Source organism: Micropterus dolomieu, linkage group LG10 (genome assembly GCF_021292245.1).
Source record: "Micropterus dolomieu isolate WLL.071019.BEF.003 ecotype Adirondacks linkage group LG10, ASM2129224v1, whole genome shotgun sequence".
Taxonomy (NCBI): domain Eukaryota; kingdom Metazoa; phylum Chordata; class Actinopteri; order Centrarchiformes; family Centrarchidae; genus Micropterus; species Micropterus dolomieu.
In genome coordinates, this window is record NC_060159.1 from 3,573,475 (window position 1) to 3,600,134 (window position 26,660).

At 40.8% G+C, this 26,660-nt stretch overlaps 1 protein-coding gene across 1 annotated transcript; it reads right to left on the reverse strand.

The window, feature by feature from the left end:
• Positions 1 to 631: 631 nt before the first annotated feature.
• slc16a10 (solute carrier family 16 member 10) lies at positions 632 to 19,116 on the reverse strand. The gene is made up of 6 exons (XM_046060988.1): positions 19,103 to 19,116; positions 18,705 to 18,849; positions 13,492 to 13,921; positions 7,167 to 7,310; positions 6,113 to 6,341; positions 632 to 4,490 (listed from the first exon to the last, which is right to left on the reverse strand). The coding sequence occupies exons 2-6, from the start codon at positions 18,827 to 18,829 to the stop codon at positions 4,261 to 4,263; spliced, it is 1,158 nt and encodes a 385-aa protein (XP_045916944.1). The 5' UTR covers positions 18,830 to 18,849; positions 19,103 to 19,116; the 3' UTR covers positions 632 to 4,260.
• Positions 19,117 to 26,660: the final 7,544 nt, after the last annotated feature.

The window sequence follows — 26,660 nt, forward strand, 5'->3', positions numbered from 1 at the left end:
GGCTTGGATTGCCATCCGTATAGGGCATTCATTACCTCCTGGGTCACCACATACATTGAGAATATTTGTTCCTTGAGTTAGGCACCCCAGGCAGAATTTCCTTCCGGGCTGCTTACAAATCCTGCTTCCTTTAAACACATGGGCAACCATGACTCTGGCAAAACCTGGTAAAGCATATGAATTATAGAGAATTGGGTACAAGGATCCCTAAGCAAGCCTAAACTCAGGGAACAAAAGTCGCCAACATATTGGTCAAGAGATCCTAAAAAACAGTTCATTCATTGGTGACAGACTGTGAGGAAGTGGCGGTTTAATGTTTCTCATGTTTGAAGTTGTAAAATATCTGTTTACGGTCATCATGTTCGGTTTTACTGCCCCTGCCCTTCTGGGCTGTTGCTTGTCATCGCTAAAGGAAATTGAGCCGTGTGCATGTTTGCCTGCAGAGAGAAGGCCCGTGTGCCAAATAGGAATATCCCTTTCAAGTGTGAGTATAGCCGTGCCACACATGCATAGTCACAGCAGTCACTCTTTAGTGTGTCAAATAAATGAAAGGTTGGAGCTCAGTGACGTCTGAGTCTGACTCCAGCAGCCACAGACATGGACAGAAAAATTAGGAGAAAGTCACAGAAAATGCAAACATCTTTTTTTTTTTTACTGTCTTGAAAATATTGAAATCTGATTGTGTTTACATAATATTACATTACAAATACTGTAGTTCACCACACCTCCTGCAGCTGACAGGAAGAATAGGAAGAGTTATATTGTAGTAGACACATTTTGGGTAACTCATGAGAGATATGAATAAGAAAACAAAGCAAGAAGTGAAAAGAAATTAAGATAAAAAAATATGCCAAAATAAAATGAAAGTAGCAAAGATGCATTTCTTGCAGCAAAGCTTTACAGAAGTAAATCTTTATCTGCAGCAAAACCAAAATGCATACACATATGCACATCCTCTGGATAAAGCCAGTGGTAGGAATAAATGTAATAGAGCCAAAATAACTATAAAATGCTATAAACATGGTGCCAGATAAGCTCATTCAAAACTCCTAATTGCCACATAAATCCTTTATAGACACTATTACAACAGAAAGAGGCAATTCCATTTAGTCATTATGAAATTGAAATTGCCATTTTTCAAAATGACTCTATAATTGATAATTTCAAGAAGCAGGTATAAGGCAATAACTATTAAATTAGTAAGTACAAATAATGATTACGCATAATAAAGTATGTAAATGTTTATATGGCAAATAGGTTTACAATTAAAACTCAAGAGGTACAAATTAAGTAACTTCTTTGACAAGAAATTACTTGAACAGTCTCAAAAAGTCATGCATGTCATTCAAAAGTTGAATTGCAAGGCAACAGATGTGATTTAATCATAATAAAAATATATATTTAGTTTGGAGAAAAGATGTAAACGCTGTTGAAGTTTCTCACACTTGTGTAAAAACAAAAAAAAGGCATCTCTGGATCTGAGCAGTACTTCGTTAAAGATTAAAGCTTGGACAGCTAGATCACACTGCTCAAACATGAACACCACTCTGTTGGACTGCCTCTGACGGAGGATTAAGGGATGGCAGGACAGTCCAGGCGGGGGCAGAGCTCTACACTTTTACAACATCTGAGGTAGAGAGTGTCACAGGTCTGCAGAGAAAAAGTCATCGACCCACAGAAATTCAGTGTCGGTGCACTTTTTTCCAAAGGGTCTCTGAGTTTTCCACAAGCAGTCTATCACTGTCAGCAGTGACGGACTGACGAGTCACTTCCTAACACGTTCAGATGGTTCACTGACACTACCTGTAGGCTTTATGGAGACGGATGACAGCAAGCAAACAGGATTAATACACTTCCAGTCATTTTCATTACAGCACATTTTGGTCTTCAGTAATTGAAATCGAGGCTTTGGGCAAATGCCTGTCAATCACAGCATGACATTCTCCACAAAAAATAAAAAATAAATACAATATGCAAACATAAAACGAACAGTTTCCTACTAAAGGTTAATGAATTTGGTACAGAGTTAATGGTTAACTTGACTTACCTCGACTAATGGTCACGTAGTAAATGATTAGTCAAACTCGTCCTCAGCTCGGTTTCAAATAGTGGAAACTGTAAGGTACTGTAGGTAAATGTCTAATAGCCTTTTTATAAAGTGGTGAGGAACTACATATGCAACAGTGATTTAAGAGGTCACCCATCCAAGCAGGTGATTTGTTGTTGAAACAGTGATGGTTGTTTTATGACCGTCAGCTACTGGGCAAACTTCATGTTCTTTTATATACAAACATTTAAGCTTTTCCCACTTTAAACTGCGGCGTGACATGGTAAATCCATGTCGCACAATGAAAGCACACACTGAATTTGGACCAAATTACACAGAAGAAAAAGAACAACTTTAAAAACATCTTTGGCTCTTTAAAGGAAATACTGCTTAATGTCAATTAATAGACATGTACACAACACAATGTTAATATGGACCCATATTTAGGTTCATAAGCGAAAGCCGGTGTTCTTATGCTGGCTAAGAGTTCTTATTGTTTAAGAAATCTTGAGAAATTTTTGGGATGATTCCAGGCAGTCTCTGCGTCCGCTAAGAAATAGTCCAGCACATAAAGCCTCAATTTCATGTCTGTCTTTAAATCTTTTTGTAGGGATTGAAATGACAACAAACACGTTAATTTGTGCGTTTTAGAGCTGGTGGAAGTTCAGTTTCAGGCAGGGGCAGCCTTATTGTTTCCCCTCGGTGCTAAGCTAAGATAACCAGCTCCTGGCTGTGCCCATATATTTAACGGACAGGTGTTAAGAGTGGTGTCGATTTCTTCATCTAACTGTTGGCATGGAAGCAAATAAGAGAATTTTCCTTGTTGAGTCATTCCTCAAAAGATATTATGGTTTAAACACAGTGCAGAGGTTTCTCAGTCACACGGTTTGATTATCAACAGCCTCTTTGCATGAATCAGTACAACCAGGGCCGGATTAACCCTCTACGGGGCCCCAGGGGAAAAATGGGTTGTGGGCCCCTATTGGTTCCCCATTTCTGCAGCTATCTGTGTATTGTGTTTATATTAGTTAATTCATTATAATTAGTTTGTGGTAATTTGACAAGCCACAATTTGATTTAGGAAAATACACCATGGAAGCATTGTATAAACTTAGATAACAAAGGCCTTAAATGTAGATTTTACCTGGAGCCCCAATACACAATGATGTAATAATCCTTAAGGTCCCTATCGTTTCAGTTTATACTCTGTTTTAGTGGTGCTTAAAGTGTTACCACACTAATCTACAGTTAATTACCATAAGCTTTTTGCAACATGGTGAACCTGGAGCCTTTGGGCCCCCGAGGGTCTGTGCTCTGTCTTGCTTGGTTGGCAGTCCATTGTATAAAATGTCAGATTTCCTGGATCCAGCCGGAGGGACAGAGCTGCTTGTCTTGAGATGTAAAATCATTGTGCTTAAAGCTGTTTCCACTGAAGTGTCCGAGCACCTTCACGGCCCCCGATCCCAGAGCTTCATGACTAATAATGACTTCCTAGAGCCCAAATCTCTCAGTTACTGTCCCTTTAAAATACTGCGGAGCACTATTTACATTTTTGGCATGCTTTAAGACGGTGTTGACAGGACAATCCTGTCTGAGGGACCACTGGAGACAATAAAGATGGCACATTTAAGAAGGATTTTGTAGCAAACCAGTTTGCTTTGCACTGAAGCAAAAGGATGATTGAGGCCAAATCAAGTTATACTCCTAAACATGAGTGGTTTCCTTCTCATGTAATCTAATAGGTGTTCTTTTTATGCCATATTTCTTCATCTAAAAACATTCGGTAGTGTTGAAAATTGATTGTAAAGAATGATGCAAGTCCATATTTCCCTTCTGAATCTGAAAGTGATGTTTCTGGGAGAGATCCTGGCTAAAGACTGAATCAGCAGCTGTCACGCTGTGTTTATACACAGCATGCCTTCTTTCCCTTGTGACAAATGTGAAATGTGCAGTTTTCTCCATTTTCATCTGAAACTTCAATTTTGCCTGCTGTAAGATTAGAAACAATCGAATGCATAGTTCTTTAGGATCACATTCATGTTAAACTGTACTTCAGCCTCTGAATGGCTGATATGTTTCATTGCTTTGGCGTTTTCCAACATTCTCCTTCTGAAGGCAGTCATTACAATCTTGGCTAAATCACAAATACTGTAGCTCAGTACACAGTCTAAGTCTGAGCGTGTGTCTCACTGTCAGTCTGTCGAGCGGGGCTCCTAGAGGACAGACTCTCCAGTTTTGAACTGTGCTTCTCCCTGAGCCTTGTCGTGTTCTATCATTTTCTGGGTGACGTTCTGCTCCCTGTTCAGGGCCTCTTCCTTCTCCCTCCTCTTGCGCCTGGCCTCCACCCAGGGTATCAGACACAGCACGGCTCCTCCGACAATCGGGGGTATGCCTGCTAGGTAGAAGGCCACGTCGTAGCTTCCCAGTCTGTCCCTCAGGAAGCCTGCAACCAGGGAGCGAAAGACATAAGACACAAGTGGAGATAATATCAAGTCATCACTGCTCTGCAAATCTGCAAATCTACATTCTACCACCTCAAAAACATCTCCAGACTGCTGCCGTCACTCACTGTGGCAGAGACCCTCGTTCATGCCTTCATCGCCTCCCGTCTGAGGGGAGCCTGTGCAGGGCTCTGCTGGATACCCGGACAGGCTCCAGCATGTGTAAAACTCATCTGCTAGGGTTCCGACCCACTCCACACCCTGGCAGTACATCGCCCCCACCCTCATCCACCTTCACTGGGTCCTGGTCAAGTCCTGTATCTCCTACAAAATCCCGCTACTCACCTACAAATGTTTCCATGCCCTTGCTTTTACATGCACTTAAGTTTCCTGTAGTAACTGCAGAGAAACCTGTTTTCTTAAACATCATGTAAATGTGAGACCCAGTTTCTGGGTGGCAAGTAGAGAAACCTTGACCTCCCCAGCTAGATTTGTCCTGGAGAAAGATTTCTTATTGGCTTTTTACACATGAAAATGTGCATGAGAAAGACTTCAGCACTGAAAGTACCACAGGATAAAAGCAAAGATCAGCCCTGCCTTCAAAATCAGAAAAATTATGGCAACAATTGAACATGACACTTTGTAGTCTATATAGGTCTGAATTGAGTTTAGTCAGTTAAAAACTGACCTGCTGCATGTACACATAGATTTTGTAAACAGTAACCAGGTTACTACACTGCATGCAAACGCATCATCAATTTTCTGCTTAACTCAATTCCTCCCGGTAACGTGGTTTCTCTGGTGCATGTAAATATTTCTGGAGGGAGTCACTGGTTCAGTTAGAGGGAAGTTCAAGTCCGGTGTCTGAAAGCATTGACTGTGATAAAGTCTCCATGAGCAACACTCAATCTGTAGCTGACCCTGACCTCTGACCTCTGAGCTTTCTGAAGGGGGAAAGTCAAAAGAGTTTGATAAACAGTCACACATACTGTATCTCTAACAAAAAAATATTTCCTTGGCTTGACGATTCAAGCACTCTGCACATGATGCTCACACGAGCTGAGTCATATCATGGGAAACCTATGAACCTACACAAGGTTTTGTCACTTGCTTTCTGGTGTTGAAGGGTCATGCATTTCCCATGGAATGGGCTGTTAGGGTATAGTATATTCAGCAACTACAAGGTGTCAAAGTAAACACTAGGTGGTGCAACAGATCTATGAATACCGTATTATGTGTCTGTAAAAGACGACTTTTATTCTTTATCTAGGACAGACATTAAGAGGTTTATTAGAATACTGCAGGAGTGATTTTATCTGACAGCAATAATGACACTGGCAACTGGTTTGCTTGCTCCACCTTTCTACTTCACCAGATTCAGTATTTACAGGTACTATGTGGAGGTACATTAACCTTTTCTGTTCATAGTGCCTGCTAAAGGTGTTCTATCTGCTTATTTTAAATAGTCTAATGAAAAGGTAAGTATCAAAAATACTTAATGAAATATAATCTATTGATCACAGTAGGGGAAGCTTGTTTTCTTTGTTTTGCCTCCACAGAGAGGTCAGAAGTATTCAGTGGCTTGTTGAGACCACCGACAGTATTTAGACTATTCCTGTGTTACCTGCAATGGGGGGCCCCACAGTCATGGGCACGGACATCAGGCCCAGCAGGAAGCCGATAGCCTGGGACACGTCATTGGCCCCAACTAGCTCAAAGGCGATAGGGGCCATGATGCAAATGAAGCATCCGTCAAACAGCCCCATCAGCAGGCATACGGCGATCAGCCCGCCGAAGATGTTGCACAGAGGGATCATCATGGACATGAGGCCGATGACCAAGAAGGAAGCCACCTAGAGGACAAGACAGAGCGGTCTTGAAATTCTTGCTTGTTAATTTGAGGGTTTAATCTTTATGTAGTCATTTTAAGTCATTTCATTAAAAGCTTCCACATCAGGGTACAGTTTCCTTTCAAGTTCAAGTTACTTTGGATTTGAGTCAAGTGGTTTAGTAACCACTTGACTCAGTAACCATCACATGATTATCTAAATGCTGTTTCAGAGAGTTTTCAGTGGTCAGAGCTTTTTTATGTAAATAGAGGAACTAAAGTCAACTGAAATACATTAAGTAATCTCTTTTTGTAGTCAAAAATAATGTTGAACAAGTGCTGTAAGCAACATGTTATGGGCAAGCGTGTGTTGTTAGTGGTACTGAAGAGTAAACACCACACCAACACCTAAACGGACCAGAGTCTGTGACTAGGCTGCTGTGGCTCAGTGTGACCGTCTGCTCTGCCTATGATGCAATGCTGATATTACTGCTTAATGCAAGATTTGATTTGCTGTATCAAAATGAAGTATCCATCTACGTAGACGGATACGGAACAGGATTTCAACAACCTAATGCAAAACCAGGGGGCATCATTATGAAACCAAAAAATATATATAAATATAAATGTTTCCCTTTTGGGTTTCTCAAAGCAGATATGTATGCTGCAACAGACTTTTTTTTAGATTTTAAATATTAGCATAAATTGGTGACTATAAGCAGCTTTAGTATAAACAAAATGAGCCTTCAAAAAGGCTTCTAAAGTATGATCATATAATCTGGAAAGTACAGATGTGACAACCACATCAACTGTAAGTCTGTTTCCTTCAAGTATAAGGCCAGGCACTCACCTGCAGATAGACTTTGTTGACTCCATTAACATAGTCTGCCACCCTTCCGAAGATGAGACGGCCCACGCCGGACGTGATGCCGATGCACATGAGCAGAACTTCTTTATTTGCGTCTGTTCCAAAACGCTCCTCCACGTGCTTCATCTGTGGACAATCAGGAAAACAGATGAACACAACTGTCTCACAGCTCCAACCCAGAGCAAGGGGGAAAAGAATGTTAAAAATGCAGAAGAGGAAACTAGTTAAGATAGATATAAATTCAATAATTTATTCATGAAGTCGCATTGTGATTGAGATCCCTTTGAGACCTTAAAACAAATCATGCATACACAACATCACAGACAATTCAGTCAGACACACTAATTAATTGTCATTTACACCAAGTATCAGAAGTATCTAACTAAGTAGAACTTAATTCATTGTGGCAGAAACCAGTCTACCCCGATTCAGAGTTAGTATGAGGAACTTTTAAAAAGCCAATCGTATACAAGTTGGTACTGGAATAAAAACGGTCATTGCAGTGCTCATTTGGAAAGTGAATTCTGTTTATGTATATTGTAAATAACACACAAACCTTTATGCTTTTGTGACACATTTATCAGCCATCTAGGTAGCTGATTTGAAATCATCTGCAACAACAGTCTACACTCAAAAACAGCAATAAGCAGACTCATCAAAACCAATGGAAAGCCACTTATTTAACAAAATATCGTGGTTAACAGTATAAAATGCTTTGAAGAGAATTACAAGGCGTGCAGCACAATGCTGCTTTTATCATTAATAATGTTAATGTAACATCAGCAGTTTCTTAGCAGGACATTATTTTCCTCCAGGGGCCTTCCACAACGTTACAATGTGAAAGCATATTTTGGTATGGTAGTTCTTTGGTTTGCAGGGGAACAAAACAACACTAGCTGAAGAAAATACAGATTCCTAGCTTATTCCACACAGAAATTCAAAAATATTATTGGCACCGTTTTTGGAAGTTGCGAGAGATAATGGATTTTAAGTAGGTAATTCCCCTTGAACTCACCTGTTGTGAGTCTCAGGTGCCTGCAGGGTAATAATCGCTCATTCAACTAGTTTAAATAGAGCAAAGTACTCATTCTGCTGTTTTGTGTCACCTGCGACTCTCCAGACGGAAGACTGTAGTAAAACGTGGACAATCTCAAGTCCACAAGTCCTGGAAATCTCCAGAGACCTTGATGTTCCCGTGTCCACCGTGTCCGGTGTTAATCGAAAAGTTCAAGGTCCATGGCACAGTAGCCGACCTCCATGAAAAAAGACACAAGAGAAAAGTTGACCAATGATTGCAGCGAAGAATTATTTGAATGGTGGGGAAAGGACCGCAGACAGCTGCATAACAAATTCGAGATGATATTCAGACACGAGAGAGACAGCCCGGAAAGCCCGGCTCAAGTTTGCCAAAACACACCTGAACAAGCCAAGATCCTTCTGAGATAATATCCTGCGGACAGATGACCAAATTACAGCTTTTGGTAAAACGCAGATAGTGAGAAATAATATCCAAATAAAAACCAAAAATAACGTGTATCAGTCAAACATGGAGGAGGTTTACTGATGTTTTGGGTTTGCTTTGCTCCTTCTGGTACTGGGTGCCATGGATCTGTGCATGGCATCATGAAATTGGGAGACTATCACGGTATTTTGGAGCACAATGTTCTAAATAGAGTCACAAAGCTCCATCTCCGTCGAAGGTCATGGGTCCAGGGTTGGACAGTGGCCCAAAACACACATCGACAGCAACGAGTCCAGATCTAAATCCCACTGAACACATGTGGAGAGATCTGAACTCTGAGAGAACTGTAGAGAGGGGTAAAATCTCACAAGTCTATAGGAAGCGCTTGACAGCAGTCAAAACCATTTCTGTTTATTTTATGATTTAAAGTGTTAAAGTTCTGAATGAAATGTAACAATGTTACTGTACAAATAATAAAGAATCGTTTTTCTTTCATCGTGCAAAAGTGCCAAAAGTGATTCTTGGATTTTATACAGACATAAAAGCTTAGATATTTGTTTTTTAAAGTGGCAGTGTAAAAATGAAAAGAGGAGGAAGTTCACACTCCACTTACTCAGCGTTCTGCATACTTCTGCAGAAATCTGGTTAAAATTGTATGTGGTTTTGAAATGTTTAATTCCCCCGGCTTTGGACTGTATCAGCCATTTTTTAGCCAGGAGTTTATTGTTGCTACCATGTCACAGCCTACTACTGCTACCCATCAGCACCCTTATCCAACATATTTCAACATTCCTCATTTGTCTTCTGTTTTTCTCCACTTGACTAGTGAGAAAAGCAGATCCTCCTACCCCAAAGCACCAATCTGTGAGGCCCTAAGAAAAGGAGGGCCTGCTGTGTGGAGCGCTGCCAGCTACATCTACCTCCAGGCAGACTGCAGCAGTCCTGCTCAAAGGGCCTGTCTGTCTGCTGCCCCCCCCGTGCAGGTCCATCTGCAAAGACCTCTGGATGACTTATGGTCACAACACCATGCTCTGTGCTCAGCAGTGTCCTCAGTGGGGATCCACACATCCAAGAAGCAGCGCTGCAGGCGTAATAAATGGAGGCTCAGTGTGTGTGTGTGTGTGTGTGTGTGGATTAGCAGAGTAATTGATGACACACACACCCAGCTAACCCCGGGAGGTCATTTTCAGTTCGCATTCTCCCAGCTGGAGTTCTGTTTGAGAGTTCCACATGTTAGATTTGCTATTTTGTCTTAGCTTATCATTACTATTATCAGGTTGAGTTGAGGTTGACTATCAGTGATGGTTGATAGTAAATGGTGTTCACACAACTCTTCAGTCACTATTTTAGGCTCCTGATCTCACTCTGGTAATGGAAATGGGCTGTTGAATTCATAATAATATATGTTTTATGATGAAGGACTCTGAGATATTACTCACACCAACTACCCTAAGGCTTTGTGCAGATGTGAAATGTATTGCTTCAGTTGAAGGAGATGGATGGTTTTACATCTGAAGGAATCCACTGTGGTGCAATGTGTTTACTACATAACACTGCATACATCAGGCACAGTACACTATGATCAGGTCAAGTGGATCATGTAGCCAAGACGCAAGATCACAAGCTAGGAAAAGACTTGCAAGCAAAAACCCCACGTCCCATCTTCCCCTGATAAGATGAATCTGGGCAGCTACATTTATCGCACAGACAGTCCCTCTGCTGTGATCTTGTGCTGTTTTTTTGATTACTGGACAGACATGAGGAGGAAATCTATAAAACACGGTCCCTCAGTCAAAGTGACCAGCAGGGTTAACACCACTGGATGGTTCAGGCAGACAGAAGAAGACATTCCCTATTGAACTCTCTGACTCAGTCACAAGTTGCATCAATTATGTTTGTTTTGTATTCGAGTCTTCCTGAGAGGTTGTAGGACGGTGCTGTTTCATGTGTTTACTCATTACAAATAAAAAGCAAGAGAAACTTTGCTGCTCCTCTGTTTCCGCCTGTGTCATGCCAGTGTTTATCATGGAGCCTTGTAGTTTGTAGTTTCTCCAAACGCCTGTCACTCCACATTGCTGCACATCGACAAAAAAAAGATGCTACTTGATGCGATATTTCCACCAATCCCTTGAATGACTGGCAAACAAATAATTCTATATGGAAATGAATGGATCGAAGAGTGTTGCTTAACAAAGCTGCATAGAAGTGTACCGAAGACTGCAACAGGAAGTAGTCCGACTGCCCACTTTCACATGTGATATAACTCAGAGCTTCACAGATGGCCTTGTGGCCGAGAACATCAGAACCCCTGCAAAATAAAAAGGCACACAAGCATACAGCTTCTCCTGCCATGACGAGTGAAAAAGTCTCTACACTCTTAAAAGCTGCTTTAATAGTGTGTTTCAGGGTGAGTTTTCCCTGTCAGAGCCCCACTGTTCACCAGCCCACATTCTCTCTGCTCTCTCTACTTGGCTGTTTAATGGTCATTAAACATTCAGCCCTCTTCCAGCCCACACACTGCAGCCCTGCAGGTGCTCATCATCAAACACACTGAAACAAGTTTATTTTCACAGTAGAGGCAGCTTTCCATGAGAAAAGTAATATTCTATATGCTGCTATGTTTCAGCCATACTGCTTCAGCAAGGGGAGGATGACATGCATTATCTGTCCGCCTGATAGGATCAAACTGTCTCATGTGCTGTTCTTCAATAGGTTGGCTATTTCGCAAGTATATTCAACTTATTTACCACTCTGCCCTTGATAATACACTACCACGCCTTTTCTTGACCCACTCACACAACAAACATAGCCAAACCGTAATACCAACATCTTATCTCAAATCAGCAGTCCTTGGAAACGTGTTTGCATGTCACTCTAGCTAAACTGGACTTTACACTTTTACAGTCTTCAGATATGTACAGCTTGATTTGGAAAGAGGAAAAACACACATGGAACGTGGCTCTAAAAGGCAGCACCCAGCATTTTATGCAAAGAAACACTCTGTCATGCACACAAACACAACAGAGAAAGAAAAGTATGGAGAGGTTTTGAGGGCCTGATAGGACTCCCTTCCTGAAAGGCTGAACAATGTGTTGTTTGACCCATGTCTTTTCCTTCTTTTTCTTCCCATGCAGCGTCACAAGGCCAAGTGCAGGGAGGGGGGCTCTGTGTCTAGGGAAGGACGGCTGCTGGGGCTATAAGGCCAGGGGTGGCGCCAAGGCTGCAGCCAGGCCCCTGTGGTGTCCCAGTCTGAATAGTAGACACAGGAGAAGTGTTGGGAAAACACAAGCTGGGATCCCCGAGACAGGCTGATCTCTCTCCAATAACAGTCATCATGTCCAAATAAACACCACCTTCTGAGTCAGTCCAGCACATCCAGACTCTGCTCTCCAGCCCTCCCAAGAAGATGTTTTCTCCAAAATCATATTTTCCCATCTTATAGCTAAAACAAAGGGAGATTGAGCGAAGGTGAAACCTGTTTACAGAGCTGTCTTGACTGAAATGAGATGTGCAGATTGAATCTTGCTGTCATATTTGGTTACATTTCAGCTGACGTATCTCATGTGGACACACACTGCTGTGAGAGAATTGGGAAGCTGCCGTGATGTACAGTTTGTGGAATGCAGTCACGTTAACGACTGCAGGTTTCAGTATATACATACATATACTGTGAGATTCAGCTTTTGGCTGGAGTATGTTCCATTTAGATGTACACATTTGCGGGTGGGTGCATGGGATTTCACCCTTTCTGGTTTGCTGGCTCAAAATTTATCCCTCCCTCAGAGTGATCAATGCTACTTCACTAGTGATGCAAGGGTTCATCATTTTCAAGAAAAAAACATCCCCCCTCTGCTTTCTTCACAAATCACAGCCTGGATGTACAGATCATTGCTATAAGGTCAACCTCTGGCCCTTTAAGGAGATAAACAAGAAGAAGACGACTCCAGTTGGCAGGTGGCAGTAACACACAGTGAAAAGTTGTAAGCTGCTGGCAAAGGGTACAGAAGAAGAAGACTGGTAGCATGTATGTAAAAAAATGTAGGTTTCAAAATACTATAAAAGAATCACCTTTGCAATGTTTCATGAGAGAGAAAATGCCTTCAATATCTTTGTTAGGCCTCAAAGATACACACAATGAATGTAAACACTGACGCTCTGCGTAGCTGGCAGGGATCACTCTTAAAGACAAAATTTATTCCATAAAAAATTACATAATATTCCTGCTTCAGTTTATTTCTGCACATTAGTTAAGGCAGCTGTGACACTCACTTTACTAATAGTGTCAGGATCATTTGTTTGGAAATTAAATGGCCGGCAGACAGCAGATATAACATCATTGTGAAAAGTGCAGTGCCAGAAAGTGTTTAAAAACTATCACCAATTAGGGTAGCTTTAGTATTTAGTATTTTAGTTTTTTTAAATGCTGCACAACGTTGGCATATTTGTCTGAATCAAAGATCACAAAATTAATATTTATGAGGTATTGAGGTATTAAATGAAGTGTTTTTCTGACAACCTACAGTATTAAAATAAGTAATAATAAATAATAATACAACTCACATTGCTAGTAACAGTTTTGATTTCTGTGACCTCTCGCACGTATTCTTCCCTCGTGCCAACAAACACATCTAAATCATTAGATTAGGATACAGCGAAATCGCACCATGGAATCTCTCTGTTGGCATTACTATTCATCATCAGACTGACCTTTGACCCAGAGAGTGGGCTACTGATACCCAGCAACACAAACAAAATATAAATACGTAGTATGTGTGAAGGTCAGTGAAATCAAATTTGTTTGAGAGAGCAGATGAATGAAGAAGTATGTAGAAAACACAAACTTACCAGATGAACATAAGGCACAAAGTAGCCATAGAGGGCTGCAGGGATACCAAAGGCCCAAATGCGATATCCCAAAGACTTCCAGATATTGATGTTGAAGATCTGACTCATGGGTGGGCACCGGCTGCCTGTACGGGTATTGGCAGATTTGACAGGTAGCAGGGGCTTGTAGGTGAAGCCGGCCAGCATCAACACAAACATAAGGATGCAGAGGACGCGCATGGTGTTTTGGAGGCCCACTTTTTCCAGCAGGCCCGAAAGCAAGAAGGGCAGGGTGATGGTGAAGATGCTGCTCCCGGCCGTCACAATGCCGTTCACCAGGCCCAGGCGCTTCTTGAAGTAGTGGCCCAGGATGACCAGGCTAGGCTGGTAGGCGAAAGAGCAGCCGCAGGCAAACACAATGCCATAGGTGAAGTACATGGGACCCAGGGACCTGTGAGGACATAAAACAACAAGATACATCACTGTACATCCTTTTGACTCACTGCAATTCATCCAAAGATGTCTCGCAGCAAAGAGCCAGCTACTGATTTGCATTAGGGCTCCTAACAAATTCTCATGGCACTGGCTATGAGAAAAGTTGTCAAAAGGTCAAAGAAAGGCCCATGAGCTGTATATACACTCACCGGCCACTTTATTAGGTACACACATTCAATTGCTTGTTAACACAAATAGCTAATCAGCCAATTCTCATGGCAGCAACTCAGTGCATTTAGGCATGTAGACGTAGTCAAGACAACTTGATGGAGTTCAAACTGAGCATCAGAGTGGAGAAGAAAGGGGATTTAGGTGATTTTGAATGTTGAACATGGTTGTTGGTGCCAGATGGGCTGGTGAGTATTTCAGAAACTGCTGATCTGCTGGGATTTTCACGCACAACCATCTCTAGGGTTTACAGAAAATGGTCAGATAAAGAAAAAATATCCAGTGAGTTGTGTGGACCAACAAGCCTTGTTGATGTCAGAGGTCAGAGGAGAATGGGCAGACTGGTTGGAGATGACAGAAAGGCAACAGTAACTCAAATAACCACTTGTTACAACCAAAGTATACAGAATACCATCTCTGAACGAACAACACGTCAAACCTTGAAGCAGATGGGCTACAGCAGCAGAAGACCACACCGGGTGCCACTCCTGACAGCTAAAAACAGGAAACTAAGACTACAATTCACACAGGCTCACCAACACTGGACAATAGAAGATTGGAAAATCGTTGCCTGGTCTGAGGAGTCTCGATTTCAGCTGCAACATTCAGATGACATAAACAACATGAAACCATGGATCCATCCCGCCTTGTATCAAGGGGTCAGGCTGCTAGTGTTGGTGTAATGGTGTGGGGGATATTTTCTCGGCACACTTTGGTCCCTTTAGAACCAACTGAGCATCGTTTAAACACCACAGCCTCCCTGAGTGTTGTTGCTGACCATGTCCATCCCTTTCTGATCACAGTGTACCATCTTCTGATGGCCACTTCCAGCAGGATAATGCACCATGTCAAAAAGCTCAAATCATCTCAAACTGGTTTCTTGAACATGACAATGTACTCCAGATCTCAATCCAACAGAGCACCTTTGGAATGTGGTGGAACGGGAGATTCGGATCCTGTATGTGCAGTTGACAAATCTGCAGCAACTGTGTGATGTTACCATGTCAATATGGACCAATGTCTCTGAGGGATGTTCCCAACACCTTGTTGAAAGTATGCCACAAAGAATTAAGCCAATACTAGAAATGTGTACCTAATAAAGTGGCCAGTGATGGCTCATTTTGTAGTGGTTTGCCCATTAATCATATAACTCCAACAACAAGATTAAGCAAGTAAAACATGTTTTATTATGGCTGCTCCTTGCTGTTTTTCATTATCTGCATTTGACTGTATAAAAAAACAAGACTAATTGACTGCTGTTGGTTTACAGATGTTGGGTAATAGTAGAAAATAACTCTTTCCAAACTATAGTTTGCTGCCTACTTATCCACCAACAGCTCAAGGAGAAGCTGTTCAGTTGCCAGCAGGATCATGCAGATCATTTTAAGCTGCTTGTTCAAATCATATCTTTCTGGAAGAGTTCTATTCCCCAGATGGTTTATGAATGCACCTCTCAATATTAGGCCCCCTGCTATTTACTTTATACAAATGTAAATGCTCCCTACTTGTATAGCGCCTTTCTAGTCTTTTCGACCACTCAAAGCGCTTTTACACTACATCTGCATTCACCAGTCACACACATTCATACACTGAGCCTAAGTGCTCAAACGGAAACTAACATTCACACTCATTCATACACTGGCGGAATAGCCGCCAGGGGCAAATCGGGGTTCAGTATCTTGCCCAAGGACACTTCGACACGCAACCAGGGGGAGCCAGGGATCGAACCGCCAACCCGCTCTACCTCCTGAGCCACAGCCGCCCCGTATACATAAATAAAAATATATTTTACAACCACGCACTGGACTAGGGGATTTGGTTAAATAGCAGCTTATCCCAAGTCGAGTACCTCGCTCAAAAACTATACATTCAAAATGGATTCTTACACAGGAACAGAGCATGTTTCTCCTTTCAGATTAAATTATAGAATCCACTATACTATCTATACTAGAATATGAAGATCCTCTATACTCTCACTACCCCTCAGGATATCTGTGTTTTCATTTATAAGGCTTATCCAATTTGATTTATTCAAGTTCAAAGTAAACAACCAAGACATCATATCACAGAATAGATTAGTTTTAAAAGTTCCTCATACCAACTATGACCAGGCACGTGCCATAAAAAGGGGCTTCAGCGCCAGCACTTTTTCTTCCTTTTAAATAAATGAATATACAGTATATTTATTCCAGTTTTGCACAGTTTTCCCCTCAAACAAATATATTTATTTGGGGAAAATAAACTAAATATCAGGTCGGAAAGTTCCGATGTCCTCTCTCTCTCCCCCCCTCTCTCTTTCTCTCTTACAGCTTACGGCTAATTAAACAAAAGACCAAAGGCAAATATAGGCCTATACTTGCTAACATTCATGAGCTGAGCAAATGTAGCTTAGCGGAAGTTTAGCAGTCAGGCTAATGTAATGTACTTAATGGAGGCACTACTGGTGAAAACAGTAACATTTGTGCCTAATAACGTCATCACTATTACCACCTTGATATGCAAATTAGGCGTTAACTAATTAAAATGCGCTAATTTGCACACATTGAACAAGGCACTGCAGGTAAATAGGATAAACAAAATAACTAAAGCATATCACCACAGAACTTCCCCAGTTAATGACCTACATCAAGAGCATTTTCCTCTGAAATGTTCTAGGTAAATATGCAGATTAGCTTGTTTTGGTTAATTTAGAAGAAATCTACAGATGCAAACAGATGGAGGGTAGCAGGCTTAAAACCAACACCATCTAAAGATAAATTCTTGGAAGTTTTATTTCCGTTAGAGTAAAAGCAGACATGGAAGCAAAATAGACCAAAGTCTCAAAATTGACCACTATATGAAAAAAGTGTCCTGCCTGAAACAGTAACTTCATAGTTTTGATGGTAGGCTCCTCATCTAATAACTATATATTCAATTAGTTTGTGGTATACTGATCTTTACATGACACAGACAGCCGTACCTCAAATGTGAAACTAAGTCCAGGTCACCATCACTAGTGTGTAAGTGTGTGTGTGTGTGTGTGTGCGTGTGCGTGTGCGTGTGGTAAGTGTAATATAGTAATAGCAACAATAATACTCTATTTGAATGCATTAATGTATTCAGGCAATTCATGATTTTGTTGCTTGGCTGTGTGAAGCTGAAGGTTATCTTTACTCATTTGGTATCTTGCTTGTGAAAAAAAAAGTATTTAAATAAAATGTATTTTAACTATGTCTGCAGCCCAATGCCACAGTTTAGTGTGAAGATTGTTGCTGATTTTATAGTGTAATGTAGGCTATTCCAATCACTATAAAAAAAACACTTAAATGATTTATTGCAAACAATTGCGTGAGTGTGAGGGAATTAAAATATATTGGAAGGAAGTCAGAGTTGTGTTAATATATTTAATGTATTGTTGTTGGGTTTTTTTTTATAAATAATTATGAGAAGTGCCTTTTTTCACTTGAGCCCCTGCCTACCAAAATGTCTGTGCACGTCCCTGACTGGGACAGACTGGTTTCCAGTACTATGCACCTTACAAAGGGAATGGACTGCAAAAACAAGGAGCCTCATTCCTCTAAGAGGTACTTAAAGTTTTGCTTACTGATATATTTTAAAAAGTGATAACCAGATCACAAGTGTGACTTTTGTCCACCAAGCCTTTCAACCATAGCAAATTACATTAAAGAGCACAACAAGATAAAATGATTCCTGTCTAGTGTTAAAGGTTCAAATAAATACAGGATAGTACTTCCAAGTAGTTTCAAAGTCCTGTTTGGGGTAAATAAATAAATAAATCTCAATATCGGCTTTAGAAAATAACTTGCAATGAACACATGGCAAAGAAATTTTGCACCTTTGCACTGTCCGCTGCTGAACTCTGCTGTCAGCCTGCTGTGAAGTGCTGTTTGACAGTCACATGATAAGCGGTAATTCAACTGTTTTATTACTTATTTATTGCACTTAAACATGATGACAAGGTGAGGTTTGAGCACTTGCCGCTTTGTTTGGATCAGGTATTTCTGTGCGGTTGTGTGACTTTTTCCTCACGTGTAGATGAGTATGGAATTCCAGGAAATTATTGACAACGGAGTCCTAAGTGCAGCGCCTCATACACTCAGAGTGAAAAGCTCAGCACCAAACTGCAGACAGACAAAGTCAGAAACTAGCTGGATGGAATAGCGGAGCATTTAGCAACTAAAGGGTCTGAAGCCTGTAGAGACCAAAGACAGAGCTAAAAGAGAGTGAATATTGGACTCACATTCATTAGGTGGATTCAAATACCTCTCCAAATGAATGATTATGTTGCTCCATACCTGCTGGATGTTCAAAATAGGAGCTGTTTGCTTACAAGTTTGCCATATCAACTGAAAAGATGATTATATGTTAATGTTGTCTTCACACCTTGTTTCCCCAAAAAAGTTACAGCAGTTACTGATTCAAGAAACACATATCTAAACAGTCAAGCTCCTAATCATTCAATATATCTAAAACTATGATGGGTTAACCATGTTGTCTAACTGATGTCACATAATATACTGTATGCAGTGGTAGCAGATTTTCTTAGACTCAGACTTCTCAGACTTCCTTACGTGACAAAGGAGCTGGCCAGTAGGCCGACCAGGCCGACTGCAGCGCCGCCCACTGCGGTAAGTCTGCAGCCAAGAACGTCTGTGAAGACGCTGACGATGGGAGAGCAGAAGAAGATCATCCCCATGGAGAGGGAGCCCACCCACGCTGCAGGACACAGAGAAAGAAAGCAAGAGTGAACAAATGTACGGTAAAATCTCAAACAACAACAATCACTTTCCTTTTTTAAAGACAACTGTTAAAGACACCAAACAGAACTGTCTCCAGGAAGACTGTGTCATTTAATATTCTGCTACAGATGCTGACTACAAAACAAAGCCCGGTGATGCAATAATAGAACACAGTTGCTCTTCAATCCATGCACACACACACCCACACACACACTGCACAGTATATTTACTCAGGCAACCGGTCGCCAAGTGTCTCACATGTCATAAGTTTCCTTTTTTGGATCTGCTTCATCAGTCATACAGTACATTGTTTGTATTTGCATCTATTTTTAAAGAAAACATGTTTGGTAAAAGCTATGGAGACCAAGTGTACAACGTGCAATAGCAGGAACACACCATGAGTGGACAGGAAAGAGTTATCAGAAATACACTTATGTGTGATTTCAACACTACGCTCGCAGATACTATGGAGACATCATCTTCATCTTGGGTAAGAACATACTGTCAAAATAGCATTCCTATAATAGGTTCAGGCAGGGGTGAGGAATATGGATAAAATCTTGACATGGTATATGTCATTTTATATTAAATAACAATTTATATTGCAATGCACAACATTTTGTGGAAATTGCTAGGGTAACCCTATAATATATAGCGTACCCTGTATACATATTGTCTAACTCTAGGTTCATGTGTACTGCTTTACCTGGGCCCACTGACAAACCTCAGCAAGACTAGATATTTAGTCTTATTTACTAGGTATTTAATCTCAGGCAGGAAAGTGGCACTAGGCTTCAAAGCTGGTCTCTTATTCCTTTCCTACAGTGTTTCACATTTTCAGCCTACAGTAATGTTACCAGAGCAGAAAAATGGTTATTTATTGTTCAAATCATCCCAAGTGATTATTTAAATTTCAAGTGAGATCTGCCTCAAGTTAGACTGCAGCTTCTCAATAGAGCTAAAACTCTGACCACCAGGAAACGTCAGGAAACATTTACAGTGTTAGCTTAATGCTTGGTCAGAAGTCTTGTTTGAGTTTAAGGTTAAATACCACTGTCACATGCTGCAGCAGACCTTTAAGATACGTTAAAAGGCATTTCTGGGATAGCAACAGCATTGGAAAATTACCGTGATCATTGAGGGATTTACCAAAGAAAAGCAGAATGAATGAATGAGTGTTTGTAGATAACTGTGGGCAAACTCATAGAAACTCTATCTGTAAGGCATTGTCACAAGTTGTTTTTAAAACAGATGGCAGGCATGTATGTGCTGACATACACACAAACAAATTGTGCAGGCCCTTGTGCAATGTCCTTTGACCATAGAGAGGATGGGGAAGCCAGAAGTGAGTGATGTTTGGTAGGTAGGGGTCATGGTAGGAAGGCATCCTTCAATGTAAAAATCATGTGTGAGTGTAGTGTGTGTGGGAGAGAAGGAGGAGACGGAGCAAGTGTGTGTGTGTGTGAACGCTGATGAATGGCAGCAGAGCAGAGCAGAGAGCTAGGGGTCAATAATAAGCCCTTAGTTTAGCAGTAATGTACAATGTAAGTTACAATGGCAGGTGAATAAAGACTGCAGCTTCTCAAGACTAATTTGGAGCTCCGGTGTGTTCCTTGCCAACTGATAAAGAAAGAGTGAAGGGGGGTTAGCCCTGAAGTTAGTAACGACTGCGGCCCTGGAAAAAACAAAGTCTCCCCTGTACTTCCCGACTGAACAGGAATGGTTAACAGGAATACTTTTTTAGCCTTTATTGATAGAACAGTGGATACACAGCTAGGAAATGAGGGAGCGAGCGACAGGGGGCGACATGCAGCAAAGGAGCGCACTCCACCAAGTGAGCTAACCACGGCCCGAGTTCATGGTCTTTAAAGGTTCAGTGTGTAATATTTAGGATCTATTGACAGAAATGCAGTATAATTTCCTTAACTATGTTTTCAGTGGTGTATAAAGACCTTACATAATGAACCATTTTGTTTTTATTACCTTAGAATGAGCCATTTCTATCTACATACACCGCAGGTTCTCTTATATGGACGTCGCCATGTTGCCCCGCCATGTTTCTACTGTAGCCCAAACGGACTTTCTATAGAGCGCGTTTAGTTACTATGTTGAATATGTACAAAGAAGAAAAAGAAGTAGAAGAAGTAGTAACGTTAGTAGTAGTCGACTGGTTTATTAGTAGTAAGGAGATAAGTGAAATTTGGACTAATGGAGGCCCACATGTATTATTGACCATCCAAGGAGCAAGTGAATGCACCGCGAGCTGCAGGTTGCAATTCGCACCCTTTACCTCTAGATGCCACTAAAACTTACACACTGAACCTTTAACAAAAAAAACAGTTTTTAGTTTGCAGATTGAGGTCTATTAGCAGCATCCATCTTTTTAAGGCCAAACCACCTCCATGCAAGTGAGGTTGATCCGCCTTTAGTGATTCAGTCTAACAACGTAGATTGTGAGGCTGGTGGTGTCAGTGTTTTATCTTCTGGTGCTGATTGTTCACTCATTATTAAATTCAGTCATGAATTTTTCAGGAGCTATTGCTTGTTTAACTCACGTGTAGTGCATGCATGATGCATGAGGCAGTGACTGCTTGGACAAGGTGTTTTTGAGAAAGTGAGTGACGTAGACTACTCGATAATGTCTGCTCATCGTTAAAACAATACACATCGCACACCCATATTGGTAGGCATGACTTTATTAAAGTCTCCAATCAAATCACACATCCTATACTAGATACTGCAACAGCAAATGTATGGCTGACAAGCCCGCACAAGATATAGACAAAGTAGACAACTGTGTCAAATTTCAACGTCATTTAGTGGTTTTAGTGCTGCTAACATAACTGCACTGTGAGCATCTAACATCAGCACTAGCGTACAGCTGAGGCTGATGGGAATGTCATTAGTTTTGCAGATATTTGGTAAATCAACCAAACTGTTGGACAAATTAAAATATATGACCTGGTGATGGCAATGGATCAGAAGTCATGGGATCACCGACGTTATTACAATTAATTCTTAGGAGAACATGATTGTCCAACTTTCATGGCAATCCATTCAATAGTTTTTGAGACATTTTACCCACATCAATTTCAAATGTTTCAGTAGTGGTGTTAGACCAAAGGTCAAAGGGGTCACCAAAGTAATTGAGATACATGGTCTGGGAACCAAGAATGTCTGTACAAAATATTGTGCCAATGATTTGGTAAGATGTGGAGATATTTCTCTGGCTAATAAAAAAAAAAACTGGTGGCATTAAATACAAAGTCAGGGGATCATCAAAGGTATTACAATTCAACCTCTTGACTGAACCTTGATTATCTATACCACATTTCATGGCATCCATCCAATATTCTTTGAGTGATTTTACTAAAAATCTAATTTGTCAACCTCATAGAGGCACTAGATAAAAAGTCAGGGCATAACCAAAGTCATTGGGATATATTGTCTTGGGACCTTCAATGTCTGCACAAAAGGGTTATGAGAATCTACCCAATATTTGTTGAGATACGAGACATTTCAGAACCACAGTCATTTGGGGCATTGCCTTCATATATCCCACACTGCTGCGCTCCAATTCATTGAAGTTTCATAAGCTTTATTTATTGTACGGATGCTGAAGTATGAGTGGTTAGATACCTATTTATCTTGCCAAACTTGCTTACTCTCAGTGAGGTGTGAGTCAAAACAAATCTGACAAGATCAACAGATGTTTACTGGACACAGAGCCCGTGGTCAAAATCTGTACATATTTATATTTCCACATATAAAAATACTGACGTATGAGCTCTACTGAGTTACCGTCGTCTCGCTCAGTGTCCCGCTCTGGTTACCCAGCGTGAGCCAACACACTGTCAAAGCTTCTTAGGATCTATTCCAGACACTGCAGTCAGAAATGCACCAAATTCAATGGGGTCCACTCTGCCTGGTCTCATATTTGTGGGGATATCAGCCTGCTTTAAGCTACATAATGTAATAAATAGCAGTGAACAAGAAGGGTAAAAAATCCCTCAAGGACAACAGGAAATTACTGTTGCGGTTTCATCTGCTGGCTCTCTCGATTTAAAAGCATTTACGCTTCAGACAAAGAGGAATTCCAGATAGAAAAATGTAATATCAGGATTCTCTCTGTCCCAGTGACATCCAGCGTTAGCCGCGGGCTCCGCTTGGACACTGACAGACGAGGCAAAGTTGCCCTAAGTCCTCTGTCTGCCTTGTTAAAGACTCCTAGCTGGAAACCCCTGCGCTCTGAACCCGCTCACCCCACAAAGACCGAACCTACAGCAGTGAAAACTGCATAAAACTCTTGTGCCTCTGTGTATTCATTACCTTTAGTTATTTCAGTTCTTTATCATTTAGCTAACCATTTCAACCATTTTTCTTCTAGTTTTAGGGAATTATGTTACTATGTCTTTGCTCTTTTTAACTAGTTCTCACACACTCTTAATTGCAACACATGTTGTGTTAGAGAGGATTTAGGTTATTAATATAACTACTGTACAGTCAGCCTGTCATAGCTGGTAGCTTACTGGTTATTTTAAATACACACAAGATCACCATGACACTATTTTTTTCACCTCCTATATACTTGTATGTGAATATATTTTTCATCAAATCTAATGTTATTTTTTGTCAAATTAGCTTTCCAGGTAAACAACTACAGACGTACCTCCAAGGGTACAAATACCCCTGGTTGGCAATCACTGGCAGAGAACATCAAATAAGACAAAGTGTGTAAACAACAAAATGTCCCTAAATGAATGACTGATGACCTCAATTCAATTTGTAAATAAATTCAGAAAGCTTGCATTAAAGCAGCTAGAGTTATCTATTAACCAAAGTTAATGGAGCCAACTAATGGACAGGCATACTTGGCTCATATTGCAGTGGTGTGAGAGACCACTTTCTTGGTTTGGTCAATTAAACAGCTGGTCCCTGAAGCATATTCCAGGAATCTGTTGACTAAAGATGGTCAGATTAACACTGGAAGAAACACAAACTGAGGAGGAAATTGTGTTAATAAATCAACTGCTTTTACTTCCAACCACCAGAAACAGGACCAGCTGTCCCTCTGTATCACCACATCATCATGGAACCATGCAGAAGGGTGTACCAGTTCTCTCTGGGTGTTTTGCCACGATGTAGTTTTGTTAATGAAAACCGGCTTTTTCAAATGCTTTGTCATACACTGTATATTTATTAGATTTCACATTTCGGCATTTTAAAATATATATATTAACACTAAACAAACTAACGCTACTTTTAACAGAAGGAAGAGTTGGTCAGCTTCCACAGCTTACGAGTCTCCTACCACATAAAGACTTTTCTATTTAAGTTTTGGGATGTCACCTGAAAAAGAATATTAAGTGCAGCAGATTTCAAAGATCTCTGGCTCATTTTTCTGCATTGAACAACTAGGCCTACAGCTGCCATGAGCAGGAGTGTGTGTAACATTTCAGCTTTTTAAAACACTTGGTTTTGTATATCCAGCATCTTAAAACATTGATCAGGACTGACCAGTTTTAAACTTAAGTGCAGTAAAACGGCCAACCATTTGCCAGACATACATATTGAATTAACTGACCATAAGAGACTACCCTACGAGACAAAAATGTAGAAGCATGGACAGGCTGTCTTCTGCTGTTTTCCTCTTTCTTCCCTAAAAAGGTGCATAAAAATTACCATAAAACATAAAAATTGACAAGACATAAAAATATAAAAAATAATTATAAAGCATTTGTATTTTCTTTTAGTAGACTAATTAGCCTTTTTAGATTTTCATCAGACTTATCACAAATTCACTAACAAAATAAATGGAACACCTAGATAATTACACGTCTAAGGGCACTGGCAAATCTCAGCACATGTAATAAAAATGTTCTTACTACATGTTGTAAAAGCTTGGTGGTAAAGTCACTTGTAATAATGTCATCTTATCATTTGTGTTGTTATTTAGAGGAACTGTGAAATACTGCATTGACCATTTGTTTAAACAGTTTTAGTGTAGTAGTAACCAGCAGTGAAATATGTTTTGGATTTTTTGATGAAATTTGAGCTTCTGTAGGTTGTGCTCTTTTCTTTTCTCATTCAGCCATTGTGGACATTTCTGCAAACGTTAACTATCCAGTTCCTCTGTTTATCTCAAACAAGCCACTGTTGCCGCTACTAAAAATATGTAAAACATTAATCCACGCGTTGTCAAGGACAGTTTCTCTGTTGTGTGTTCAGCTTGCCTTTCTAAGTAGCCTCAACAATAAAAACATCATAAATCCCATAATTAACTCCTACATCTCCCAACAACAGTGGAATTGCCTCTTACAATCTGCAGATTTTATGGTCCTATACTGAGACAGAACAGCTGCAAAGACACTCTGTGAGAGCTGTCAGTGACGTCTCAGTGAGTCACAGCATCGACAGAGCCTCCTGTGCAGGTCCAGTGTTATCTGCAGGACAACGCAAAACTCTGGCCTGTTCCATACAAGGTGGGAACGCATTTGTAGCAAGGCAGGATCCAGGCTCAGAGTTTTAGAGCTTTAGACCCACTGACCTGGGGTCAGGAAGTGGACCATGCTGTGCTGTAGTGAACTGACTGTCGGCTCCGACGAGGCAGAGCAAATGTTTCTCTGGTGAAGACGGTTTAAGAGAGGGAAGAGGGAGGAAAGAAAAGGAAGTTAAGAAAAGCAAAGTGAAGGTGTAGAATTTGTTGTCGAGATCCTTGTTTGCCAGCTGGCCTTGGATTACATTATGACAGAGCTCTGTTTCCTACTGCTTGGCTCAATAGAAAAAAAAATGGAAAACCCATTCTCCTTCTAAAAAAAACAAAAGAGAGCAAGCAGCAGGGTTAATGGGTTTACAAGCTGTGGCCTATGTTAAGCAAAACATGTTTGGCACATAGCTGAGACTCATTACTGATGTCCCACCAGAGGGGAGCTGCAGTAACAGAAGAACAGCCATGAGCGCCAGAACGTCTGCACAACTGACTTTTGTCTGCTCTGAAATTTGCATCACTTGCCAAAACTGATAATACATGTTTCTTTGAAAATAGATAGATAGGTAGATGTTCTTACTCATAACCTAAAAAAGATATTAATGATATTAAATGTAACATGTATGGACTGGACTTGAATGGGAGTGAAGTGGTGACAGAGCAATGACTCTTTCATTACTAGAGACTGGAGTGTCAGAGAGTGAGATAGCAAGATATTAAATGCAGGGAATGTGCAGCTTACAGGATATCTTTCATGTGTTACAAGTTTCTGTTTGTGCATGTTGGTGTTACAATGATCCAGTCAAGCCTTAATTAGGAAAGCCCCAGTTATTCATTTACTACAGATCCTGACCAATTACAATTCATAATTAAAGCTGCAAGCAGCGTTGGGCGGGCCCTCGCACTTGTAAGCGCGTCCGCGCGTGAGCCGGCCGAGTTGCACATTCTGGAGTTCTGCCGGTGCGGCTGTGAATTTCCTACGCGTTTCCGACGCCGCATGAATGTGCTATATGTCACTTCCTGTGTCCCCTATGTGGAGCTACATAGCACTTGCCGCTATGAATATAAATCGGTATTGACGTGTAGATGTCTGCGGGGTGGGAGAGTTATCAAGCACGTAAAGTTTGTTTCAGATGTGAACATGTACACTGAACAATAATGTACCCACACAATAAAATAAATTCCTTTTATATTTCCCTGCCTTGTTGTTTATGTGTACATACAGAGGAAGAATCGTTACTGTGTGTTAGAGCATGGGAGAACAGTGGATACTTTTAATACAGCCCACACCCCTAATACTG